This window comes from Arachis ipaensis, chromosome B9 (genome assembly GCF_059453495.1).
Source record: "Arachis ipaensis isolate K30076 ecotype BB chromosome B9, ASM5945349v1, whole genome shotgun sequence".
Taxonomy (NCBI): domain Eukaryota; kingdom Viridiplantae; phylum Streptophyta; class Magnoliopsida; order Fabales; family Fabaceae; genus Arachis; species Arachis ipaensis.
This window is the reverse complement of record NC_142444.1, coordinates 28,693,745-28,713,091: the sequence shown is the minus strand read 5'-3', so window position 1 is coordinate 28,713,091 and position 19,347 is coordinate 28,693,745. Positions and strand designations below refer to the sequence as shown.

The following is a 19,347-nucleotide window of genomic DNA, read 5'->3' as shown; positions in this document are numbered from 1 at the left end:
CGTTGGATGCGGAGTGTTTGATTCAATTTGGAGTTGCACCGCGTAAGTCGGATTGTAGAGGTAGTTGCATAAAACTTACCTGGTTGCGGGATCTAAAAGAAAATTTAGAGTTGACTGATGATATCAGTATACAAAGGTATGTGAGGTGCCATATTATGTTGCTGATCGGGACTATCTTGTTTGGGGATAAGTCTGGGGCAGGTGTGCATTGGAAATTTCTACCCTTGCTGCGTGATTTTGTTAGTATTGGACAGTATAGTTGGGGAGCGGCATGCCTAGCATACCTCTACAGGGCATTATGTCGGGCATCTCGTTATAACTGCAAGGAAATAGATGGTCCACTAACACTTCTACTCTATTGGGCTTGGATCAGGCTGCCATATCTATCGCCGCTACCTAGGGAACCACGAAGTTTTTCGCTAGCAAACAGGTAATAATTTGTCACAATGTGCCCGTATCTTGATATTTAAGATTTAGTTAATGCTAGTTGAGCTAATTGAATATATCATATTAGGTGGCGGAACTGGGAGCGTGGTGACCGACGATATAGATATCTGAAGTTAGCTCACTTTAGGAAGGCATTTGATGAACTTCAGGAAGGGCAGGTGTGTTTTAATTAAAGAAGTATTAGTTTCCGGTTTAGGGTCTGAGACATAATTATAAAGCATTGTTATTGTAATTGGCATTGTGGATTGTGATCATGAGGTTCCTTTATTTTTTCCAGTTTGTTTGGGTTGCTTATGCTGTGGATCGCGTGGATCCGAACATCATTCCTCCTGAAATCTACATGCAGTCGGTTGTCTGGAGCGCTACAGTTCCGTTGGTTTCATTTGAATGTATCGAGTGGCATGCTACCGATAGGTTTAGGTGACAGTTTGGTCTTGTTTAGGGACAACCTAATCAGGAGCGGAATCTAGACAAGGCGCATGGAGAAGTCCTGACTGGTCCCAAGAATCTTAATTGGGCCACGGCACCAAGTCATTCAATTTGGGTGATGCATTGGTCAAACAGGTATAACTACGTTCTATCTGAGCTTCCCATGCCTTCACAGCATCCATTAGATAGTTACATGCATTGGTACCGAACAAAATATGGGGACCACTTGAACTTGTCAAATCTTGTGGGTCAAGATAATGATGAAGGTGATCAAGAAATGAATGAGTGTGATTAGGATATGGATGAGGATAATCAGGAAACCGATGATGGTAGTCAGGATATGGATGATGACAATGAAGGACAAGAGCCACATTCGCCGCATATGTTACCTCCAAACCCAATTCCAGAAGAACAACCTCAGTCCTCAAGCCAGTATGTACCTCAGACACAATTCCCCCCATCAGTTCCAATAAGTCAACAATATTGGGGAACCTCACAGTTTGAAACAGGAGAAGGAGGTTCTTTTAGCCAGTTGCTTGGGTTCATGTCTGCAGATCCTGGACTATCACAATATGGCCATCATCCTGAGTTCATGGCAGGTAGGTATTCATTGGATGTGAGGTACCCGGGCCATACCTCATCGGTTGCTTCTGGGGGGTTTGTGTCGGTTGACTCTAGTAGGAGTGACGGTGGACGCGGAGCTTTTTTACTCAGAACCCTAACCGTGTTTCCATGGGACTCATTGAGGAAAATGCTAACACACTCGAGAAAGAGACCGATGCGTATCTCGTAGATGAGCCAGATGACGAGGACGATCATGAGGATGATGAAATAGAGGAGTTCGATGAGGATGAAGAATCTCGTAATGATGATATTATGTCGTGTATTTTACTTTACATGTTCGATTAGTTATTTATTTTTTGTTCATAATTGGCATCTCTGTTTGATTTTTACTAAATGATATGTGGTATATGCTTTGATTACCTGATGTACTTAATTTTACTTGTTTTTTACAACTTGTATACAGGTCAGGCACGCACTCCGGATGAAACATCCAAAGGTTACAATCTGAGGATTGATCCACCACGTCGCAGCGCTAATCGCTACACTCCATCTGTCTTGAAAAAGGCGGCCAAGAAATGCAAGAATTTTGTCAAGGATGTGAAGTGGGCCATGAGAAAGTAGTTGTGGTGTAAATTATTAACTTAAGTATTAATCACGTGGACTATGTTTAGAGTAATTTGTATCTGTTGGACATTATGAATTACTGAGCTGGACTATGCTAAGAGTTCTATTGTATGTTTAGAGTATTTATGCATTAATGACCCTATTCAGGTATTATTGATCTGGACTATGTATCTTGGGTACATAAGATCTGAGAATATTGCTATAGATATCATGTCAATATACCTCAGTTGGAAAATTGAGATCATATTATAACAAGCTACAGGTATCCAGGATGTAGTGTTGTAAAAATTGAATCGGACCGGTCGGTTCAATCAGAAAATCTGTGAACCGGATCGGCCGGTTCAACAAGGATGCAAATTATAATATATTTATGTGAAACGTATCAGTTTTATTTTTTAATACGTACGTGTAGTATATATTAAAATAATAGATATAAACTACCAAATAAGTTATAAAAACTCAAACATAAAAACTATTTTAAAATAAAAACTAATTAAAAACGTTATACAATGTTACATAGTGGTGATATTTCGAGTGATTTTATACAATGTTACATATATCAGGTCAAGTTACCTCAAATGGACAACCCATGCCATACTAGTGCCGTGCTACACCTACCATACTGTGAACCTACTGAGCATCTCCGTCGGCATTTGTACCAGCTGACTGACGGCATCTGCTACGACTATGTTCCTCAGCTCCACATAGCGTACATCGCTTAGGACGACGTAACATTCGCATGTCCATCTCATTCAAGAAGCGCGTCATCCTGGGGCGAACTTTCGAGACGCGTCTCAGATACAGATTCGGTATGAAGCGAGGACCGTTGTACGCAGGCCATGTCGTCGGGTTACCTAGTGGCCTAAATCTTGCTCGGTACACCCGCCGAACTTGCTCCATCTTATACACATCATGCACATACAGTTTCCAATTCAGTCGCTGGTTGGCGCAACATGCGAACACATGTCTGCAGGGGATCCGGTCCACCTGGAACTCACCACAATCACATCGAAGGCCACGTAGATCGACTGCAAACTCCAGTCCGCTTGGCATCTCACGCACCTCAAAGACCTCATTCTGCCGGTCAAAGCAACTGACCTGAATGTTTCCTGATGCAAGTTGGTTTGCATGCAACTTCGAGGTCACGACATCGGAGAACACATGGCCAGCATTAATCCGCGCTTCTGCCTCCGCTCTTTTTCTGGTGAACAGCTCGTTTAGCCCGTAGAATGTTGCCTTGACAAGAGCAGTAACGGGAAGATTGCGTGCACCCTTCAACACTGAATTGATGCATTCCACTAGATTCGTTGTCATGTGACCCCATCGGTATCCACCATCAAATGCCAATGCGTCTGTTCGCGAGGAATTCGGTTTAACCAGTTTGTGTACGCTTCCCCCCGTTCCCGTAATCGCTGGTAACGCACTTCGTACTCCCGCACCGTCCTCGAATATCCTAGAGGATAGCAACAAAAAAAAAAGAATAATTATAGATGTCAAAACAAATATTGAAGGTTATGTCTGTAAATAAGTTACTTAAATTTAGTAATTGGTTACCAATGTTGACGACCAATTTTTGGAGGTACGGTGCCTTGAATTTTCGCAGAAAATTCGACTCTATATGCCTGATGCAGAACATATGAAAAGCTCTAGGAGGTGACCAAGCTCCGTTACTGCGTTCCACAGCTGCATTGATGGATTCGTGTCGGTCGGATATTAGACCCACACCATCTCGAGTGACAACATGTTGACAAAGGTTACTAAGGAAGAAGTGCCATGCATCAGAAGTCTCTCCCTCCACAATAGCAAACGCAATTGGGACGATATTATTGTTGCCATCCTGTGAAACTGCCACTAGTAGACAACCCTTATACTTTCCGTACAAGTGAGTCCCATCCACCTGGACAATTAGCTTACAATGTCTGAATGCCCTAATACAGGGGTAATAACTCCAAAATACTCGATGCAGTACTTGAATATCACGCACCAACTCATCGCCTTGATATGCAGGCACAGTCTCAAAATGGACAACAGCTGATGGCTCCTTATGACACATGGCCTGGAACCATATAGGCAACGCTTCAAACGATGCCTCCCAACCTCCAAATATTTTTTCCACTACCCCTTGCTTAGCCAACCGTGCTTTTCGGTAATTGACGGTGTAGTTGAACTTCGATTGCACTTCTGCTATAACCGACTTTACCTTCAAGGAGGGGTCAGCCTCAACCAATGACTTTATCACTTCCGCAATTGTGATAGAATCCAGTTTCGAATGATCCTGTGAAATAGTGGCTCTGGTACAGGTGTGACTACCATTATACCTCCTTATAACCCAACAGTACTTCCTGCTGATCATGCTAACCCTGATAAGCCAATCACACCCGGACCCATACTGCGTACATTTCGCATAAAATGTCAATGGCTCAGACTCATACACCCAGTAGTCAACACTTCGTCGTATGGTATAATCCTTTATCGCCTTAATAACAGCTTCCCTGGAACTGAACTCCATACCAACGACAAATTCACCATCTGCGACAATAGGAACCTCTGTAATTGAAAACCACCATAGGAAAAATCAAATAAAGACACAGAGATTTCAAAACCAATAATATGGGCAAATCTACAGTCACTGCCTCTAGTATGATATAAATCCAAATCTGACAACATGTTATTATGTCACTCTAGTTAAAAAAAGAACAACAGCAGAAGATATTAAAAACGGGCCGGAGATGCCGGTTCGACCGCCAAGCCAAATGAACCGGAACCTAACCGATCCGGTTTCACTAGGTTTTAACCATTGAAGGGATCGATCAACTGCGAATGATAATTAGAAACTCACGTAATAGTTACTAATCATGTTCGAGAGAATATACTTATTACCTAATAAGTACTTATACTATACATATATAAGTGAAAAAAATAATTCTTGTTATAAAACACATACATTTCAACTTTGTTATTTAACATTCGTGCTATTTTTATTTTGTTATTTACATAGAACCAGCGGTTGAACCAGTGACTCAGTCACCTGAACTGCTCGACCGCCGGTTCGATGCTGAGAAATATGACATCAACGCATGATTATATAATGGCAAATAAATACTAATTTATTCATAACTAAATCAATATCTGACTAAATAAAAAAATTCAAATACGACGTCTTACGTACCTGCAGTCATATATTCCGGAAACTCCAGAACATGCATGGCTTCCAAGTCCAAAACTCGCATGAATGATGGCTCCTCAAACGGCATTTCGTTTGCGAGTGCATTTGCCACCTCTGTCACATCTGGAGCCGTATTTCCATCACCTTGATCTTCATCTCCATCTGGACCAACAAACTCGTAGTTACTTTCGAACTCTTCTTCACTGTCACTATTATAATCTTCCCTTACAATATTCCAGTCAGCCTCAGATTGTTCAAACTCAACATACAACTCGATGAACGAGATCTGAGTCCGGTTTTCAATATACATTGAAAACATCTCTTGCATGCTCGCCTCGTCCGTCACATATTTGGTTTGAAACTGGATGAATCCACCAAACACCTGTACGGGATATCTGTAGAGAATACAGGATATCTTTCTTGCCCTCTCAGAATCAATCTTTTCACAGATCACACCTTTGAGCTCTTCAAATGTGATGATAAAAGGAATAACAACATCTAGCGGATTTTCACAAATAAATTTTATTCCTTCAGATGTTTGTAGTAAAATCTGACCAAAATAATACACTTTTAGTAACACTCTATCACTCATTTTTGTGAATCCCCCAAAAAAAACATAGAAATAGCTACTAGATTTCCAACTTTAAAACAGCAAATAATAAAGAAACGAGAAAGAAGAACAGAAGGGGCAGCCGCTCAAGTTCGGGACGAAGATGCGAGTAAGTTATGAGTTCACTTCTCACTTTTATATAGACCACTTATTACAACTCGCACCCTTCGACTAGGTTAACATGATTAAAATAATCTTAAGAAATGCAATCGGACCTGCGACTTGAGCTCGCAGTTCACCAAAACAATTTCCATATGCACTAAAAACGGAGGGTCCGAGTTCTTCTCAAAATTATAGCATACCATGCGTCTTGCACTACACTGAGGGTCCGATTTAGTGCACCCCAAATTTTGCTTCCCTAAACCATGCAAATCGGACCGTGAGATTTCTTATGTAAAATTCAGAAACAAAGAAAACCCACGGTCCGAGTTCTTCACTGTGACACTGCCAAAAATCTGTCCCACATATACGTCTAGTACACCATGCTTCCATATCCAAAAAAAGCACACATTTAGTTTCCATTTCGATAAAATTGAGCCTATATATATGCTTTCATTTTAAATTTTAAATGATCTCATTACAAATAAATTAAACCCAATTATTAAAAGTCTAAGCCTATTTTTATCTTTTTATGATTTTAATTATTAATTAACCTAATTAAATTTAGTCTTCTTCTGTTTTTAAATCCTCGCCGTCACTCATTTATTCTCTTAAACCCTTTTCTTAGTTTCATATTTTTAACCTTCTTTTTCTATTCTTTGTCTAGTGGTCATTTTCTCTTCATCAAAAGGTAAATTTTAAATTCTCTATTTTGTTTTATATAACTCTCTATGACTCTATATATCTTTCAATTTCATTGTCTCTTTTTGATATTTTCAATTGCAAATTTTAATTCAAACAATTATAATTTAGGTATTAATCTATTTTTTTATTCTCTTCATGAATTTATATATATTCATCCTAATTACTTGTTTTATATTTTTTGTTCTATTATATGTATATATGTTGCATATAAAATTTTAAAATGAATTAATTAATTTACTAATTTAGAATATATTTTTTATTTTTAAATATAATAATAAAAAAAATTTAAATTACAATACATAATTAAATAGATGCATAAAATTTTTTATCTAACATTATATTAAAATTAAATTAAAAAATATATAATAAATTTAATTATTTTAAAAAGAAAGAAATAAAAAATTATAAATTATGTTTTTATTATTTTATATAAACATACTTTTTATAAACAAATTTAATTTTTCTAGTATTTATATATAACTCTAGTTTCAAATTATAAATACTAGTGTACCATTAGTTGTTAATGTGCTAATTGATTCAATTTTTTATTATTAAATATGTATAAAAAATTAGTTAGGATAACAAATTTTCTATAATTTAATTAAAATATTTTAAGTTCAATTTTTAGAAATAATGAATAGTATTTTAAGAATAAAAGTGTTCACTAACTTTTTTAAATTTTTATATCTTCATATATAATTAATAATGTTTAACAAATTTATTTTAGTGTATATATTTTTGCCCCCGCTCCTAAAATTTTTTAGATCCATTATTGGACAAAGATATGTCACATCGGTAATATTGTAGTGCTAAACTGCTAATGGATTCAACTTATATACCCTTGCCAAATACTTGCTACTATAAATTGAATATGATTGATTTTATTTAGCAGTATTTCGATTTTTCTCCTAATAATGAACTTTAATTAATTTGATTTATTGTATTTTTAACTAATTTAAATTTAATTAATTTGATTTATACGTAAATAACATAAATTAAAACAAGTTGATTTAATTTATATTAAGGTATTTAAAATAAGACGTGTAATTTATTCATGTTTAAGATATCTAGATAATTTTTAATCTTAAATTATTTATTTATATAAATTACTTAAAAATTAATAATATATTTTTTTAATTGATGACAATTTATATTTCATACAGATTTAAATGAGAAAATCAAATTAAATTATATATAGATAAATATTGAAAAATGTGATAATTGTTCGGTCAAAAAATAATTATCTTCTTTTAATAATTTATTAAAATATAAAAATATTTTAATTTAATTTTTAACTGGATTTATCCTATAGTTTTTAGACGTTAAATTCTTTTAAAAGAAATATATATTAATAATGATGTGTAATTTTTTAATGTAATTTTTTATTTTATATTTTAAATTTATATATTTTTTGTGTGGAACGACATTAAAATAAAATTCTTTGGTTTTATATAATTATTCTTTGGCTATATAAAAAAATGCTTATATAAAGCCAAAGAATATTATTTTAATGTCGTTCCACACATAAAATATATAAATCTAAAATATAAAATAAAAATTTATATTAAAAAATTACACATCATTATTAATATATATTTCTTTTAAAAAAATTTAACGTTAACTAAAAATTATAGGATAAATCCAGTTAAAAATTAAATTAAAATATTTTTATATTTTAATAAATTATTAAAAGAAGATAATTATTTTTTGACCGAACAATGAGTAGTAAATATTATTATGTTTAGCCGGCACTTGATTAATAATAATTTATTTTTATATTTTTAAAAATTTTATACATAAAAAATATATAATTTATATTTATATTTATTAGATTTTTTTTTTCAAAACTAGGAATGAAACTTGAATCCACGATCTTTTAGGTGAGTATGAGAAAACTATACTAATGAATTATAACTCAAATAACATAGTCTTCTTATACTCACCTAGAGATTATAGGTTCGAATCTCACTCTTAACTTAAATATTTTTTAATATTTATTAAAATTTTACACACAAATTAATATAATTTATATTCATATTTTACAAAATTTATACATATAAATTAATAAAATTTATTAATTAAAAATAATTTAATATTTATATTGATCAAATAATAATTAAACCAAAAATTTTATTTAGGGTGTGTTTGTTTAAAGTGAAAATAGGAAAAAAAATGGGAAGGAAATAAATTAAAAGAAAAATAATATTTTTCTTTATTTGGTTGAATGAAAAAGTTAAAGAAAAATAATGAATAATGTAAAAAATAGGTAAAACCCATTGAAAATTTTTTTCCTCCAATAATGGATGGAAAATGAAAGAAAAATGTATTTAGTATTAATGTTTTAATATTATCCTCTATTTTTTAATAAATTTTAAAATATCTAAAGATAAAATTATTTTTTTATAATATTATATATTATTTCTTTCTTTCTCATTTTCCTTTCATCCAAACATATTTAAGAAAAATAAAATTCCACCCAATTTTTTTTCTTTTTCTTCTTTTCTTTCTATTTCTTTCCTTCCAACCAAACAAAGCCATAAGAAAATTCTCTTCCTCTCCTCGCAAGGCCCTAAACAACAAAACTCACCACCCTCAACCTCAACCCCAACCCCTACCAACACCTATCCCTAACCCTAAACTTGCAACAACCATTTAATTTATCACATCAGTAGCACTAATTTCATCATCGTTAACACTATCAAAATTTTTTTTCCACTATCATTAATTTTTTTGGTGTACAAAAGAAAGCAAAAAAAGAATAAAGGGAAAGCAAACAAGAACACCCTAACACAGGTCTTGCTACAATAGCCAGAACACCAGACGTGGTGAAGACAACCACTCAACAACTTAATCAACTTTTCGATCCCCATCTTTACTAATTGGTTAGCCACACTATTAGCATCTCTAGAAATCGGATCAAACTTCACCTCTCGCTATTAGCAATGATGACGTCGGCTGTGAGCAAGGCCATTATTGCTTACACCGCCGTGTCTATGCAAGAAAAGCAAAACGAAGAGGGGGAAGGGGGATTGTGATGTAGGGATGAGGATGAGAATGTGAGAGGATGATTCCAGAAGTGGTAGTAGTGGTATGTGATCTGAAGATGGGGATACGATTTTTTTTATTTTATGATTATTATTTTTTAGGGATAAATTTGTTGAACCAATAATGTTTTTTAATTAAAGAGTCATTTTAATAGTTTATTACGAAGTTTAGGACGATTTTGTAAAGAAAAAAAAAACATTAAGTATGAATTCGATTTTTAACCACAACTAGAAAGAACAAATTAAAACAGTACTTAATTTTTATGGAAAAAAATTGTGAAACATGATTTATGAGACAATAAATATATGGTAATAGGCTAGATGGTTTTAATTCTTTTTGAGAGGTCTGAAGCAAGGGGATTCAATATCACTGTATTTTTTTTGTGATTTGAATGGAGAGGCTAGCTTGCTCTATTTTTCATATAGTTTTCGTTGATTTTTGGATTTTGGTTACTATTTTGCGGAACGGTTCTAAGATTTTTCATTTTATGTTTGTCAACGATTTGTTCTTATTTTGCAAAACAAGAAAGCAAAAAATTGAGATGGTAATGAATATTCTTAACAACTTCTCCAAAACTTCTGGTCTCAAAGTTAATATTAACAAGTCTAAAGCTAAGTATTCCAAAAATGTTTCACAAAAAAAGGAAAGAGGTTCTTATAAGGTGTCCAGCATCCGATTCACTCAAGATTTGGGGAGGTATTTGGGGTTAATCTGAGGCATGCTAGAGCGACCAAAAAAACAACGAAGGAAGGAAAACTGGAGCCCAAAATACATATGTCCGGTGTACATGTTCATTGACCTTTTTGTACTTTAGCAGTCATAATTTGAGTTACAGAAGTCTAAATGGGTTGGTTTTAATTGCGTTAAAAAGCTAATGTCCAGAGTTTCAGAATGATATGCATATTTTTATAGTAAACGTTTAGTTTCAGCCACGTACCACTATCATTTTTGGGACACGAAAAAAATAACGTCCCAACCAACTCAAAATGCAAGCCCGATGTATTTCAATTCTCAGGATGCAACAATTAAGGCCCAAGCTTAATTATCCACATCATCAAAAGCCTTAATCACTTTCAGAAGAGTTGAAGATTTAGAAAATTAGTTATTAATTCTCTCTAGAAGCATAAGAGATTTGGTTGTTAAGATTTGATTTGAATTATCGTTTTTAAATTTGAATTAAAGTCAATAGCTTATCTTTCTCTTCGAAATATAAGTAATTATCTTATCTCTCCTAAAGGTAATATTAGTTTAGTTTTGAATTTGAATTCTAGAATTTGGGCTATAAATAAGTGAGTATAGCTCACAAAGGAAGGCATCAAGTCCACAGACTACTGCTCTTCTTGTTTTTCTTACTTTCTCATGGGTAACTAATTTTCTGTCAAAGGATTAGGATCTCTGTTTATGTTTTCTATGGATAATTAATCGAAGTTCATTTTATTTTGATGTCTTGTATTGATTTATTTCATGATTGAGTTATTCATTCTTCATTCGGATTAGTAGTATTGAAAGGTATTCTAATTTCTTTTTTACTTCTTTTATTATAATTGAAAAATTTGATATTTGAATTATAACTTGAAAATTCTCTCACATGACTATTTGAATTTGGCTAGCAATAGTGGTTCAATTCAGGCACGGACCCATGCTTATGAATGAGGGGGCACTTGCCCCAGTGTCATTTGATTTTTTTAAACCAAATATATATATATATATATATGCTTTCATTTTAAATTTTAAATGATCCCACTACAAATAAATTAAACCCAATTATTAAAAGTTTAAGCCCATTTTTATCTTTTTATGATTTTAATTATTAATTAACCTAATTAAATTTAGTCTTCTTCTATTTTTAAATCCCCGCCGTCACTCATTTATTCTCTTAAACCCCTTTCTTAGTTTCATATTTTCAACCTTCTTTTTCTATTCTTTGTCTAGTGGTCATCTTCTCTTCATCAAAAGGTAAATTTTAAATTCTCTATTTTGTTTTATATAACTCTCTATGACTCTATATATCTTTCAATTTCATTATTTCTCTTTTTGATATTTTCAATTGCAAATTTTAATTCAAACAATTATAGTTTAGGTATTAATCTATTTTTTTATTCTCTTCATGAATTTATATATTTTATTTTATTCTCAATTTATTCATCCTAATTACTTGTTTTATATTTTTTGTTCTATTATATGTACCTATGTTGCATATAAAATTTTAAAATGAATTAATTAATTTACTAATTTAGAATATATTTTTTATTTTTAAATATAGTAATAAAAAATATTTAAATTACAATACATAATTAAATAGATGCATAAAATTTTTTATCTAACATTATATTAAAATTAAATTAAAAAATATATAATAAATTTAATTATTTTAAAAAGAAAGAAATAAAATTTTTTATCTAACATTATATTAAAATTAAATTAAAAAATATATAATAAATTTAATTATTTTAAAAAGAAAGAAATAAAAAATTGTAAATTATATTTTTATTATTTTATATAAACATACTTTTTATAAACAAATTTAATTTTTCTAGTATTTATATATAATTCTAGTTTCAAATTATAAATACTAGTGTACCATTAGTCGTTAATGTGCTAATTGATTCAATTTTTTATTATTAAATGTGTATAAAAAATTAGTTAGGATAACAAATTTTCTATAATTTAATTAAAATATTTTAAGTTCAAGTTTTAGAAATAAAAAAATTTTTTTTATAAATTATATATAATGAATAGTATTTTAAGAATAAAAGTGTTCACTAACTTTTTTAAATTTTTATATCTCCATATATAATTAATAATGTTTAACAAATTTTATTTTAGTGTATATATTTTTGCCCCCACTCCTAAAATTTTCTGGGTCCGTCACTGGTTCAATTAGTGTGCAAAACATGCATGATTTTTAATCACTCTAATTTTGAATAAGTGACATATAATTTAGATTAGAACAACTTTTGAAAATTATGTTTTCTTTTAAAATTTAACTGGACAGGACTAGTTTGAATAAGCGACATATAATTCAATCTAAGGACTACTTTTAAATCTTATTTGAATCTAAAATAAGTTTTTATACTTAGTCTCTTGATTAATTAATTGATGCCTAATTAATACTTGAGAAATTGAGGAGTCAAGGAATTGGAAATCAGTTACTAAAGGTTTTGTCGTGAAAGATCTTTACAAACTTCAAGATAAATAAACAAAATTTGTTTTCCTAAGAGCATAATTAAGCACCTCCAAAGCCCTTGACTCTCATCATCAATGTATTCTCTCAATCAATATTCAAGATCTACTATCTGAAGCATTCAAGCATTCTCAAGATTCTCAGCAAGATTCCAAGATTTTCTCTTGCCCTCTCCAATCATCAATCAGGTATAATTAATCTAATTAAGTTTTTAATCTGATATTTATTTGTTCAATCCTTTAATCTTCATGGAAATGATATCCGCTCACTATGGCATTAGTTGAACTATTCGGTACACTTTTCGGTATCCGTGAACTTCAATTTTTGCTCATCAAGTTTTTAGATCGGAGAGGGCAAGAGAAAATCTTGGAATCTTGCTGAGAATCTTGAGAATGCTTGAATGCTTCAGATAGTGGATTTTGAATATTAATTGAGAGAAGACAGTGATGATGAGAGTCAAGCGCTTTGGAGATGCTTATACTCTTAGGAAAATCAATCTTGTTTATTTATCTTGAAGTTTGCAAAGATCTTTCACGATAAAACCTTAAGTAACTGATTTTCAATTCCTTGACTCCTCAGTTTCTCAAGCATTAATTAGGTGTCAAATATTTAATCACGAGATTAAGTACAAAAACTGATTTTAGATTCAAATTATAACACCCTAATATTCAAATTCTTACGCTCGAGTCATAAATCAATGATAGTAAGGTGGTACAACTCTCAAGGTAGATTATAATACATACATATATAAGTGTTTGAAAGGAAGTACTAACAAGAAGCCTAAAAATAGTAAAATAAAATTACGAATCGTAACGCTCACGCATCAGTAAAACAGAGGATAAAACGTGATCAAAAGCGATATAAAGATAAAGCCATAAAGAAGAATAAAATAAAGATAGAATATAGATATATAACATGAGTAAATAACCACTAGTCGTAACCTGCGGAGTTTAGGCCGGCTAGGGCATAGAAAAAAGCAGTTTGACAACAATATCTCCTATCTCTCCCAAAAGATACATAAGGCCCTCTATAGGCAAGTTTTCAAAAGGATTTAAATACATAACATAAATTTTTGAAAACAAAAGCGGATGGAATTTAAACAAAATAAAGCAGAAATCTAATGATTTTTGCCATCTCTCAGATAAAGCACAACTCACTGCAGAGCACCTGGACCTGCATCTTAAAAACAAGAGATATATACGGAATGAGAACCCCCAACCCATGGGTTTCCAATACGGTAAAAGTGCCAAATAAATACTGCATAAGGCAATTGAACTCACTAAGCAATCTTAATTCTCCACACATCACTATGTCCATCTTAAGTTATTTCTAATCCATAATCTTAGCAACTAACATAACGGGATTCTAAGTCTACGTCAACATTTTTCACCTTTTCTCAACTCTTCATTCAACATAATCATAATCATAAACAGCACCAGCCCTCAGCGTCAACCAACACCAACATGAAGAATCTCTCAGTTGTACAAGCACAAATAAAATAGACAAGTAATACACAGGTAGATACAAATAATGTAAGTAGCATATAGTCATGTAACATAGCATATACAATTAGGAAATCCAAAACAAGTAAACAAACCCAAATAAGTCCTAGTAGCTAACCATTGGACACGCACACGCACGCACGCACGCACGCACATGGGGAGAGCTCATCCGAAAAGGTATAAGTGTCCGACCACACTTACGACGTAGGGTCAACAGAATCTCGGATCTCAACCTGGAGCAAGTGGAGTCAACCTGTAACACCCTAATATTCAAATCCTTATGCTCGAGTCATAAGTCAATGATATTACGGTGGTACGACTCTCAGGTGGATTTTTAATAAATAAATATAGGTAATTTCGAAAGGAGTATTAATCGAGAAGCCTGAAAAGAGTAGAAATAAAATCGCGAAGACATATCTCTCACGTTTCGACAACAAAAGATAAACCGTGAAGCCGAAAACGATATACGGACAAGGCGTAGAGGAGATTAAGAGATAGATAACAGATAGATATATATAACATAAGTAAATAGCTACTAGTCGCGACCCGCGAAGTTTAGGTCGGCTAGAGTACATTATGAAATTAGTTGACAACAGTATATCCTAATCTCTCCCGAAGGAAACATGAGAGCCTCTATAGGAAAATTCAAAGAGTTCAATACATAAGATAAACTTTCCAAAACAAAGGTGGAGAGATTCTAATCAAAACACAAAGTAGAGGAAATAAAGATCTTCGCCGTCTCTCAGACGACCCACAACTCACTTCTGAGCATCTGGACCTGTATCTGAAAAACAAGAGATATATACGGAATGAGAACCCCGGGCCCATGGGTTCCCAGTACGGTAAAAGTGCCAAATAAATTCAATGTACTGCAACAAAAACTCACTAAGCATCCTAAACTTCTTCACCAATTATTCATCCTAGGTTCTCGCTAATCCATGAATAGGCAACTGTCATAAGGGAGTGCTAAATTCAATTCATGTTTCACATGTTTCCCAACTCGCTGACTCTTCCACGAATCAGACTCAGAATCATAAGCAAAACCATCACCAGTTGTTCTGCCTCAGCAGTTCTATATCAATACATCATCATGCAATCGCATCATCAATTCATCCCATCAAGAACAGCCCTCACACCCACCGACACCAGCATGAGGGGCCTCTCAGTTGTACAAACACAAGCAATACAGGCAGGTAATACACAAACATGATACAAGTAGAACAAGTAGCATATAGTCAGGTAACATGGCATATATGATGTAGAAATCCAAGACAAATGGCAAACCCAAACAATTCAAACATATGCAAATGATGAATGCCTGCCCTATGGCTGATGATATCATCTGTCGGTTATATAGCCAACCCGACATGTCCTGGTAGCTAACCATTGGACAGAAACACCCCTTGCGGAGCAAGTAGGTTTGAGCTACAACCCCCTTGCTACTGCCCGCTCAACCCAGAGCTAGTGAAATAATCACTACTGCGGCTACTACCCAGGCGGGTGTCTAAAAGCTCAACCTGGAGCGAGTGGATTCACCACTACTGCCGCTACTACCCAGGCGTCGCAATCTCTAACCTGGAGCAAGTGGGACGAACCACAACCCTTGCTACTACCCAGGTATCTCAAGCATTGGCCCGGAGCAAGTGGGACGAACCACAACCCTTGCTACTGCCCAGGCATCTCAAACATATATTCATTCAATCTCAATTCATATTATCAACATTCATTGTTACCAAATCTTAAACATTAACTTGGAGCAAGTGGGACGAACCACAACCCTTGCTACTACCCAAGTATCACAAATAAACATTTATTCATAATCACCCTTCATTATTATCAATCCTCAGACAATGACCCGGAGCAAGCGGGACGAACCACGACCCTTGCTACTACCCAGGTATCACAAATACACATTTATTCAAAACCCCACGATTAAACTCGTTTATCATAATCCTCATTTCCCGTCTCATACCCGGAGCAAGTGGACAACGCCACTGCCTACTACCCGGGGTCGCACATCACATTTCAATATTTTTTTCATTATTATCCATTTAACATATTCATTCATTAATCATATATGCATTTATACTCAGCCATAAACAATAATGGCTTTGCCGTAACCCGGCAATAACTCAGCCATCCGGATCATGGTCCAATCAAGAACGGGCCATTTATCAATAAATATAGCCCTCCGGCTCATGGCATACACGGTACTTCCACCGTCATCCTCCATATCTCATATAATCATCTTTGATCATCATTGATCATAACTTTTCCCCTTGCTTCACTCGCAAGTTACCACATCCCCTAGCTCATTGCTAGGCATATCAGAATGATTTAATACATAAGAGGTGAGATCGGAGGCTTAGAAGTATGAGATTTGGCTTTTAAAACTCAAAAATCAACTTTGGCATGAAAACAGGGCCACGCGTACGCGCACTCCACGCGCACACGTGGATGGCCACAAAACTCATCAACGTGCAAGCGTCATACGCGCGGACGCGCGGGTTGAAAAATAGCCAAACGACGCGCAAGCGTCAGCCACGCGTACGCGTGGGTGCTCTTGCGCCCTAGGCACAAAACTGGCACAACACTGGCACAACTCTCGGGAAAATAGCTGGGCATTTGGTGCAGCGCATCGACGCGCCCGTGCACACCACGCGCACGCGTGGATAGTGCCTTCTTGAAGAACGACGCGTACGCGCCAAGTGCGCCTACGCGTGGAGGGTCATTCAGCTAAAAATTTTCTAAGTTAAAAGCTGCAGAATTTACAAATTCAACTCCCAATCTTCCGATGGACATAACTTTCTCATTTTAAATCATTTTTCACCCGTTCTTCAAACGGCATGGACATCCCGGATCCAATTTCATTTCTAAATAGATTTGGTACAAAACAGAGATCCGTAGTCCAAGTTATGTCCCGTCAAAGTATGCCCAAAAACCATGTTTTCATACAAAACCACTAGGTGCCATTTTCAAAACAAGCCATTTTCAACTCTTTTCAAAATCAACCAAAACATGCCAATTTCAACCCTTTTTGAAATCAATCAAAATGTACCAAAATCCACATCAAGCCATCCTCAACTCACACATTGACACTTTACCAAAAATTCCCAAAACCACATCTAACCATTTTAACACTTCTCAATCAAATGGCTAAAGGACAAACACAATATCATGTCATACATCCTTCCTCATCCCAATTTCCAATAATACCATTTCCAATCAACCATCATTATACGTAATCAATATCATACTCACTATCACGTGATTTCACCCACAAATCAACCTTAATCATTCCCCAAGCATATATCACAACATACATATCTCTAATGCATCATCATACCATCAAGGCATCAATAATCATAATCACATATATGATCACATAATATATCTCAACCGAACCAAACATACCTCGTCTACATAATTTCACCCAAAATTACCAAATTCCACACTTCAACTTCTCAAACCTTATTATTCAATAACCAACCTAATCATTCATATATTCATTATCTGAAATTCATCCAATCACTTGTGCCATCATACAATGCACACATTGACTTACCTTTCTTACCTCTTTCCGGCCTCCGGCCCAAAATTCACGGCCTCCGGCCCAATTTTCACAATTTAAATGCATAAACCACAAATCAATACTCATTACCCAATACATCAAATTCTCAATACACCAAGCATACAAGGTCACACAATTCTCAACCCAATCATTAATTCACATTACATATCAACTATGCATATTAGCACCAACCATTTACACAATCCAAACTTAATCCTAGGGGCATCTAGCCTAGGAATTCTCATCACAACACACGGTATTTAAATGAAACTTAAACCGTACCTCTTGTAGCCAAACCAATTGAGCCTCTTCTTTGGAATTCTTCACCAACCTTAGCTCCAAGCCTTACCAAAGCTCCTCAAGCAATACCAATCTCCCAATTGTGCACCAACATCACCAAATACACTAACATAACCAATGTCACATACATACATCAACCTAGGGCTCATAAAAATGACAAATCACAAGGGTTTGAGCACTTCTTACCTCAGCCCATATGAAGTAGGGATAGAACCCACTTAGAATCCATGTTGGAGTATCCCTAAACACCCAAAATCACAAGATTTCAACACTAACTACCCAAAAACGTGTAACAGTGGAGAATTTCGAAAACTGGGTAGAGATGAATGAAATACTCACCACCAAACTTAGATAGAATTGTAGAGGATGAGAAGAGCAACACGTGGCTGCAAACGGCTCGTCAATCGGAGCTCCGTAGCTCAAGTTATGGTGGTTTGAAGATCAAAGAGAGTTAGGTTTTCTCTCTTCTCTTCTCTCTTCTCAAATCAGCGCCCCAACCCTTCTTTTTAGGGTAAAATGAGCTGAAATGCTCACAACTAATGTTTATATATGTTGGGTCTTGGGCCCACTTAGGCCCGGTTCACTTATTTTTGCCCATTGGCCCAATTTTGGGCCAAAACCTTTAAGATTAGCGCTCTAAATCGCACTTTAAATATTTCTACCTTCCCTAATTATAATTCCTCATTTCTTAATCTTATTTACCCATAATCAATTTCCTCAGTTGTAGTACCAGACAGATCTCAGTCGGTACTGCCGGTCAAAATTCCACTGCGCACTTTTACGCAGAAAACTATATTTTCCGACTCGGAAAAATTCACTGAATCCAAATATCATATTTAAATTATCAAATTCCGATTGTCAAATCTTCCAACCATATTCGCTCCTATTTAACTTATTATTTACTAAATTTCGATTAGACCGGGTATTACACAACCCACTGCATCTACCCAAGGAAATCCGAAACTTAGATAATATTTCAAATCTCAAATCATTCTCGACTGGGAGGAAGTGGGGGCAAACCACTGCATCTACCCCAGGAGATTCGAACCAAACTCCGAGCAAGTGGATCAAGGCCACTGCATTTACCCAGGTAGGTGTATT

General features: G+C 34.4%; 1 protein-coding gene across 1 annotated transcript; it reads right to left on the bottom strand.

Annotated features, from left to right (window-relative positions):
- Positions 1-3,974: 3,974 nt before the first annotated feature.
- On the bottom strand, positions 3,975-5,822 carry LOC148544123 (uncharacterized). The gene is made up of 3 exons (XM_088498873.1): positions 5,234-5,822; positions 4,034-4,611; positions 3,975-3,992 (listed from the first exon to the last, which is right to left on the bottom strand). The coding sequence occupies exons 1-3, from the start codon at positions 5,820-5,822 to the stop codon at positions 3,975-3,977; spliced, it is 1,185 nt and encodes a 394-aa protein (XP_088354999.1).
- Between the last annotated feature and the right edge of the window lie 13,525 nt (positions 5,823-19,347).